This window comes from Buceros rhinoceros, unplaced genomic scaffold, assembly GCF_000710305.1.
Source record: "Buceros rhinoceros silvestris isolate BGI_N320 unplaced genomic scaffold, ASM71030v1 scaffold27794, whole genome shotgun sequence".
In the NCBI taxonomy this organism is placed as follows: domain Eukaryota; kingdom Metazoa; phylum Chordata; class Aves; order Bucerotiformes; family Bucerotidae; genus Buceros; species Buceros rhinoceros.
In genome coordinates this window covers 4,248-12,527 of record NW_010410496.1, presented here as the reverse complement: position 1 = coordinate 12,527, position 8,280 = coordinate 4,248, and the positions used below count along the sequence as shown (strand labels likewise).

The 8,280-nt window shown below is 55.9% G+C and overlaps 1 protein-coding gene across 1 annotated transcript in view; it reads left to right on the top strand.

Moving 5' to 3' along the window:
• ABCC2 (ATP-binding cassette, sub-family C (CFTR/MRP), member 2) overlaps window positions 1–5,897 on the top strand; it is a 17,629-nt gene extending 11,732 nt beyond the window's left edge. Inside the window, exons 22-32 of the mRNA XM_010135652.1 lie at window positions 155–374; window positions 808–962; window positions 1,929–2,084; window positions 2,196–2,395; window positions 2,986–3,112; window positions 3,501–3,602; window positions 3,698–3,841; window positions 4,118–4,276; window positions 4,519–4,685; window positions 5,050–5,244; window positions 5,669–5,897. Coding sequence (XP_010133954.1) covers window positions 155–374; window positions 808–962; window positions 1,929–2,084; window positions 2,196–2,395; window positions 2,986–3,112; window positions 3,501–3,602; window positions 3,698–3,841; window positions 4,118–4,276; window positions 4,519–4,685; window positions 5,050–5,244; window positions 5,669–5,798 — 1,755 coding nt within the window. The 3' untranslated portion in view covers window positions 5,799–5,897. The remainder of the gene's footprint in view (window positions 1–154; window positions 375–807; window positions 963–1,928; window positions 2,085–2,195; window positions 2,396–2,985; window positions 3,113–3,500; window positions 3,603–3,697; window positions 3,842–4,117; window positions 4,277–4,518; window positions 4,686–5,049; window positions 5,245–5,668) is intronic.
• Window positions 5,898–8,280: the final 2,383 nt, after the last annotated feature.

The window sequence follows — 8,280 nt, the reverse complement described above, 5'->3', positions numbered from 1 at the left end:
CAAGAGACATTGAAGGAGACGGAGCTGCCGGAGACTGGTGGGCAAAGTGGTGGAGGGGAGCACTGTGGGCAGCAAGACAGGAGTCCCAAGACTGTGCTGGGTGTCACTGCCTGTGGTTTGCTGGGCAGTGGTGATGGGCTGAATTGGTCCATAGGTGAAGTTCTCCATGTATCTGCGGTACTTGCGTGCTGTTGGCTTGTGGTATTCTTTCTGGATTGCCATGGGCTACGTTGGACAGTACGTCGCTTATGTGGGGACCAACCTGTGGCTCAGCGCCTGGACCGATGATGCGCAGCGCTATGTGAACCAGACCTATCCTGTGGAGCAGCGAGACCTGCGGATCGGTGTCTTTGGGGCACTGGGGGTGTCACAGGGTGAGTGTGGGAGCACAGGTGATCCTGCTCGCCCCAGCTGTGTGGTCCAGAAGGGGTACGACTTGCAAAGCCTGCAGCCAGCAGCGCAGCTGGGAGCAGGGGACCCAGCATTGTGTTCATTTGCTTGCTGCTGCCTTCCTTCCAGCTCCTGGATGAACAGGGGACAGGTATCTGTCTGAAGCCACCACAAATCACCCCAAGAATTCTGTGTTGCCTCCTTAGGTTGAAGGTCACTGCCCTTAACCAGTCTGGAGATAGTGCCAGGGCCCAAGGGTTTCTTCTTCCCCTGTGGTGGGCGGGATGCAGGACTATCCCAGTGGCTCGCTGCAGAGCTGATGGCTTGGAGCTGTTTGATGTATCCCCTTGAGCCAAAGGGTGCCTGGGGCGAGCATCACGCAGGAGCCCTGATGACCCCCCTGTGCTCTCCTTGCAGCTCTCTTCTTGCTTTTCGCCACCACCCTGAGCGCTCAGGGGGCCATGCGAGCCTCCCAGGTGATGCATCAGCAACTGCTCAGCAACATCCTGCGTGTGCCCATGAGCTTTTTTGACACAACCCCGACTGGCCGCATCGTGAATAGGTTTGCTAAGGTAAGAGACCCGCCCGAACACGGAGAAGGTTTTTGTTCCAGGAGGTCTGGAGAGCGTTGGGTGGTGGCATCACCCTGTTGCTGTTCAGCACTGTGCAGAAGGGCCCAGATCAGAGTCTGGAAGGGACCAGAAGGGCATGGTGAATGCCAGGCTGACTGTGAAGCAAACTACGTCCTCTCCATAGTGCTGCGAAGGAGAATGGCCAGCAAATCACAGCAAGATATTCTTTCCTCTGCTTAGTGCTAGGGAGGCCAGCTGGGTACTGTCTCCTGCTTTGGGACCACCTGATCAAGAGGGATGTGGAGAAACTGAAAAGGGTCTGGAGTAGATTACCAAGAGAGGCAGGAGCTCTAATGTCCCATAGTGATATGTCCTTCTGGTTATGGAATCTCAGCAAAATATCCAATCTTTGCTATATAAATGAAGCTCATGAAACAAAGAGAAAATGAGAAAGGAGGGAAATAACAGGCAGGTAGTTTCAGGTGTGCTGCTAGTCTGCTTCTTCCTTTGGTGTCATCTCTTGAGTTTTGGGAAGAAGAGTCTCTCTTGAGATCCAGCTTATGGGCTTTGTATACTCTGAGATGAGGGAGTGTGTGGAGCCCAGCTAGCAGACATGATGACCAGCTGGAGACCTGGGTGCACCTGCATGGACCTGGGGTCAGCCCTGTCCCTCTTTCCGCCTCAATTCCTGCTCTTGCATCCTGGGTCCAGATGAAGACGTAGTTCACAAAGCTGGTCTGTGCAGCAGGAGAATACCATGGAACGCTTCTGTTAAGCTTTTTTTCTAAAAGCTTGTGGCCCTCAGTGGGGTTGTGGCCCTAACACCAATTCAGTGTCATCCAGTATTTTTGCAAGTGTCTGGCACTGTTACCACATGAGTGTGTAGGTCCCACACAACAGGGTTCCTTTGGGTTTGTCCTCTCTGGTGTCACTGACGGTTTATCCACACTTCTCTGTATACTCCAGGACATCTTCACGATAGATGAGACCATTCCCATGTCCTTCCGCACCTGGCTCACCTGTTTTATGGCCATCATTAGCACATTGCTCATGATCTGCCTGGCCACTCCATTCTTTGCTCTCATTATCATTCCCTTGGGCATCTTCTACTATTTTGTGTTGGTGAGTAACCAGCCTGAGAAGAGCTTGAGAGAAGCTTCTGCCCTGCTTAAAGCAGGATCTTTGTTGCTGCTGGGCTTTGTGTTGGTAACCAATGAGTGTCCCTCATTTCAGCGCTTCTACATCTCCACATCACGCCAGCTACGGCGTCTGGACTCTGTCACCAGGTCTCCCATCTACTCCCACTTTGGCGAGACAGTGTCAGGCCTTTCTGTGATCCGAGCCTACGGACACCAAGAACGGTTCCTGAAGCAAAATGAGAGCACCATGGACATAAACCAGAAAAGTGTTTACTCCTGGATAATCTCAAATAGGTGAGTTTTACTCCTTATGGCACAGCACAGCCTGGAGTGCCTCTACCCAGGGGCTTCTGGATCCCAAGGGAGGTCCTTGAGGCAGGACCTCCCTCTTGGTCTTAAGACTGAGAGCTCGGGATAGGGACGCCATCTGTGGGAAAGAGGTATTTTAGGGAGATTTTGAAAGCCAGCGTGTGGCCCCCTACAAAGTGTCCAGAGCCTTGGCAGGGTGAGCTGTGCTGTCAAGGGCTGAGATGTTCTCGGAGGGTTCTGAAAAGAGACGGATGCTCCAGGCCAGGTGGGAGTGCAGTGAGGACAGTGTCTGATGTTGATGCTTTGGGTGTGTGAGGGTTGAGCAGTTGGGGCTCCTCTGTTGCCCAGCCTTACCAGCACAGGAGGTTATGAGTCAGGCCTAGGGACTGTCAGATAAAATGAAACTGCTCGCAGAACTGGCCACAGCTCACACGCTGCGTCAGTGCAGGCACCATGCGCACAGTGCTGGGCTCAGGGCTGGCTGCCGGCGGGGTGCTGGTCTTAGTGGTGGGCCCAGTGTTGAGCACAGGCAGATGCCTGTCCCACCACCCTTCAGCCGTCCTCTCCTGGTGCAGGTGGCTGGCCATCCGTCTGGAGTTCGTTGGGAGCCTGGTGGTCTTCTTCTCTGCGCTTCTGGCAGTGATTTCAAAGGGCACTTTGGAGGGCGGCATCGTGGGTCTTTCCGTCTCCTCTGCCCTCAATGTGAGTCAAGAAAAGCTTTTTCTGATTCCATGACAGGTCTGTTCCCGGGACCTCTGGGCTGGCTGCAGGATGCTGCCCTGCCCCCAGCTCTGATCCATGCAGAGGGGATTGGCTGGGTGTTCCATCCTTTGGGGAGCTGCTGCAGTGCAGCACACATCCTGGTGTGAGGGGGAGACTTGCTGCTGTGCATGGAGCATGGTCCTGCTGTGGATCAGAGATGCTGCAGCAAAGCTTTTGAAGGGCTGGGCAGAGGGAGCCGTGGCTGGGGAGTGGAGAGTTAGGGGCCAAGCCAGAGATGCTCGTGCCTAGGCTGAGTCCCTGAGCTGAGGTGGGATGTGGTTGTTCCTGTGTCCTGCTGAGATCTGCATCCTCTGGCTCTGCCACACAGATCACTCAGACACTGAACTGGCTGGTGCGGACATCTTCAGAGCTGGAGACGAACATTGTGGCTGTGGAACGGGTTCATGAGTACACAAAGGTGAAAAATGAGGTGAGGTGACCACAGTCCAGGCAAACACCTGAGGCACAGCTTGGTGCTAGACAGCATTGCAGGGTGCAACCCCTCCAATGCTCCTGTGTCCCCAGGCTCCATGGGTGACAGAAAAGCGTCCACCCCGTGGATGGCCCAGCAAAGGTGAGATCCGGTTCATTGACTACCAAGTTCGCTACCGACCTGAATTGGAGCTGGTTCTTCAGGGGATCACCTGCAATATTGAGAGCACTGAGAAGGTGAGGCCCTCTCTGCCTCTGCCCTCACTACCCTCTTTCCAGAGTAATGCTGAGTTAAAGTTGTTCCTGTCCTCTTGGCTTTGGTCTGTCGCCTGGGGAGGGATGGTGATGGGATGTGGCTCCTGGAGACTCGGGCTGCAGGGCAAGGACCAAAGGACACAGTCTGGGAGATGGTGATTGCTGATGTAGGGCAGGAAAGCCCACCAGACCAAGGCAGAGAGCACCTGTCCTGTTTCCTTGAATCCTGTCAGCTGGCCTAAATAGCTGCTTTCACAGGTTGGCGTTGTGGGCCGGACCGGAGCTGGAAAATCCTCCCTCACCAACTGCCTCTTTCGGGTGCTGGAGGCCGCTGGAGGGACGATCATCATAGATGAGGTGGATATAGCGACAATTGGCCTCCACGACCTGCGCCAAAACCTCACCATCATCCCCCAGGTGAGCTGGTCCCTACCTTTCCATGTCCCACTGCTGCACAGCCTCCCCAGGCTCCGTTTCCTGGGTGTCCTTCGTGCAGCCCTGGGCACCGAGGAGAGTCGGAGTGCCTGTAAGCATGCTGTCACCACCTCCCCTGCCCAGCTGCAGTGGGGTGGGCAGGATGGGGCCAAACTTGGGGGCCTGGAGCCATCACTCCTGCTGAGTGGGCATAGAGTGGCTGGACACGGTGCTGTCCCTTGCAGGACCCTGTCCTCTTTACTGGCACCCTGCGGATGAACCTGGACCCCTTTGACCAGTACACAGACGAGGAGGTCTGGAAGGCTCTCGAACTGGCCCACCTGAAGACATACGTGCAAGACATTCCTGAGGGGCTGCTGCACCTTGTGAGCGAGGGAGGAGAGAACCTGAGGTGAGCAGAGGCCTGCCCAGCTGCCCTCCCTTCCCCTGGTCCCGGGGACCAGCCTGCAACAGCAGCCTCCAGCAGAGTGGCTGTCCCAGGAGGAGGGCGCAGAAGCTTCTGGGATTGAAGGCTGGGAAAAAATGGTCCAGGAGTCAGGGCTGTCAGGGAGCCAGCATGAGCCAACCCTTCCATGGTGTCCCAGAGAGCAAGGTACTGAGGGATGTGGTGCTCAGGGTGGCAGTGACCAGCTGGGGCAAGGCCAGGGAGGGCTGGGCAGGCACAGCGCTGCGGTGACGGCAGTGTGCAGAAATTGGCTGGCCGTTGCCCAGCACCTCCTGTCTGCCTAATAACCCATGTTCCCCCCCCATCCCAGTGTCGGGCAGCGGCAGCTTGTGTGCCTGGCCCGGGCTCTTCTCCGCAAAGCCAAGATCCTCATTCTGGATGAAGCAACAGCAGCTGTAGATCTGGAAACCGATCATTTAATCCAGACCACAATCCGGAGCGAGTTTGCTGACTGCACCGTCCTTACTATTGCCCACCGCCTCCACACCATCATGGACAGCAACAGGTACTACCATGGGGCAAGGGGAATGGGGATCTGGACTCCTAGGATGGGGTCAGAGGTGGCCAGCAGCAGAAGCAAGGATGCATCTAGAGGGGCAGGGGTGAATGCAGTGCCAGGCGCAGCATACAGACATTCTAGGAGAAAAGAATAGAGCAACGGGACGGGTGGCCACACTGCTGTTAGGCCTTGGTGGGGAGAAACATTTTCAGGGATCCTTCTTCACAGCTACAGACCATAGAGCTGTTGCTGACACCTTAAGCTCGCTAGCCCAGGGAGGAGAGCTGTGCCCTCACCTGTGTGCTGAAGGAAGTGAACCACGTCAGGTGGCTGCAGGAGGAGTGAAGGCTGGTGGGGCTGTAATGCTGGCGCCAGCAGCACCACCAGCTCAGATCCCAGGAGCTCAAGCCTTCTTGTTCCCTGCTGCCAGGGTGATGGTGCTGCAGGCTGGGAGGATTGTGGAGTACGACAGCCCCGAGGAGCTGCTCAAGAAGCAGGGTGTCTTCTCCGCGATGGCAAAGGACGCCGGCGTCACGAATACAGAAACCACCATGCTGTAGGCGGAGCAGAGCAGCGTGCTGGTGTGTGATGGGCAGCTCCCTCACGCTGGCACTTACCTTACCAACTAGGCACTGGAGTCTCCCTGCAGCCAGGCTGCCCAGAAGCTGGTTTCTCTTCAGGAGAGGGTGGCTTCTCTGGCTGTCAGGGACAGAGGATCTGGACTTGAGTGAGCTGTTAACCTTGCTACCACACCCTGCCTGTTGTGCACACAAGGTTCAGGAGCTGCATTTAATTTATTCCTGTATAGAGGGGAAAAGTTATCTGTCAGGCAGGGAGACCACAACCCCCTCGGGACGGGTGTACTTCACCATGGCAGGGGAACATCGCTGAGAGATGCTTTTGCACTACAGAATGAAATTTACAGTTTAATCTATGAGTGACTGTTATAATTTATTTTCTTTTTGTAACTGTTTCTAGTCTTCCAACTAAAACTCTGACTTTAAGGCATGCTAAACAAGCCTTGGTTTAGCTTCAAGACTGGCTAGTGTTCAGAGGAAGCTGGTAACGCAGGTTATGCAGACACATGTGGGTAGGAAGTCCAAACTGAGTGGCACAGCTCTACCCAGGCAGGTACACTACTCTGGCAGCGGAGGTGGAGAAGCCAGTGCCCTGCCTGAACCTGGCTACAGCTGCCTTTGATTGATCACAGTGCAAACAAACGAGGACATCCCCGGGGCTATCCCAGCTACCAGCGCAGTACCAGATTTTGGGCTGTAGCTCCAGACTGCAAACCCGGTTGTGGTGGAGACAAGCTGGAGAGGCACAGGCACGTGTGCATGCTGTACTGACACCCACACCCACAAAACATGGTAGTTACTGTTGACAAACTCCTGACCTTTCTTTGTTCTTGGGCATGAAGGCCAGGAGCTGCAGCACTGACATGGGCTGCTGGCATGCAGGGAGCCTGTGCCCAAGTGCACACTGCTGACCTACCTACTGCAGGGCAAACCCCTTCACCCTGCCTGGTGGCATGAGGGACACAAGCCACCCGCACCCTCCCTGAGTCATGTAACACACAGTGGGGTGGTGCAGGGGTGGGAAGAGGACAGTGCAATCACTTCTTCTTAATGAAGAACTTTCCTGTGAGGGTTTCCTTGTGCCTCAGCTGGCACAAACACCAAGACTGGACCCCACCATGAGTGTAGGGCACCATGTTGGACCCCACCAAAAGGTAAATGTTGTTCCTGGCCCTGCAGGGTCTATATGGAGTCTGTGGGCTTTGTCACCCTGCTCAGCACCGGCCAGGCTCTCCTCCCAGCTCTGCCAACACTTCCAGAGGCACCTCCTATACACAAGGACAAACCTTTATTTACAGAGCAGCAGTACAGGGGATATGAACATCACCCCAAGAGAAGGGAGCTTCCCTCCTTCAGGGCACGGCAGCAGCGGGTAAGACACACCACCCCGGCAAAGGGCACCACATCCCTCCCGGGGAGGGCCTTGCCCACCCAAACAACAGCACCATCTCCAGTACCCTGCAGGAAAGCGCAAGCGAGGCAGTCCTGGTCAGAGGCTCCCAAAGGTCAGGCTGAAGGACCACCTGTGCTTTGCTTTCTGCTCTGCCCCAACCCAGAGCAGCCACAAGGACGCATCACTGCAGAGACAGGTCTTGGGCACTGGAGATACTGTGCTGACAAGGAAAGACAGTGTTCTGGACCTCTGGCTGTGCTTGCCTTTCTCCCCTCCCCCACCCCAGACCAGCCACAAGGACGCATCACTGCAGAGACAGGTCTTGGGCACTGGAGATACTGTGCTGACAAGGAAAGACAGTGTTCTGGACCTCTGGCTCATCTGGAAGATGAGAACCCAATAGCTGCTGTTAACAGCAGAGTTTGAAGAGGCCTGAGCCCCTGGGAGACAAAGAATGGGGCTGACGCACCTGCTGGGAGCTCTGCTGTGGAGGATTTCAGAGACCAGTCTCATCTCAGCCCCGGAGCTCAACTACTCCCAGTGAACCTCAGAGCTGCTTCCTCAGGCAGTGCACAGATGTCCCACTCTGAGGTCCTGCAGGGACAGGCGAGCCCAGGCTCCTGCTGGAGAGGACATGAGGAGCACATTCACAGGGCCTGGGTTGCTTTTAACACTACTTGGCTAAAGACAGAATCCAGAAACTCAGTATTAGTCTTCCACTATTTAAACCCCCAGGAGCTCCTCAGCCTTGGTCAAGCCTTACTGGCCATGCCCCCAAGCTCTGCTCCCCTGCTCTTGGCTGAACACAGGAGGCTCACACAGCACTGGTGAACTTGCCCCTGCCCTCACACAAGCTGCCTGCTCCTGCCTGCCCTGCCAGCCCATGCTGCTTCCTCTCCAGAAGGGGAGGTGGCAGCCAGCATGGTGGGGCCCAGGAGCATTGCATGGCTGTGGGGAACACAGCCCCAGGGTGAGCAGAGGGAGCTGCAGGGCTGTCCAGCCTCCCCTGGCAGTCCTGGCAGGAACAAGGCACAGGGTGCAGGCTCCTGCCAGCCCACTGCCTCACGTGTA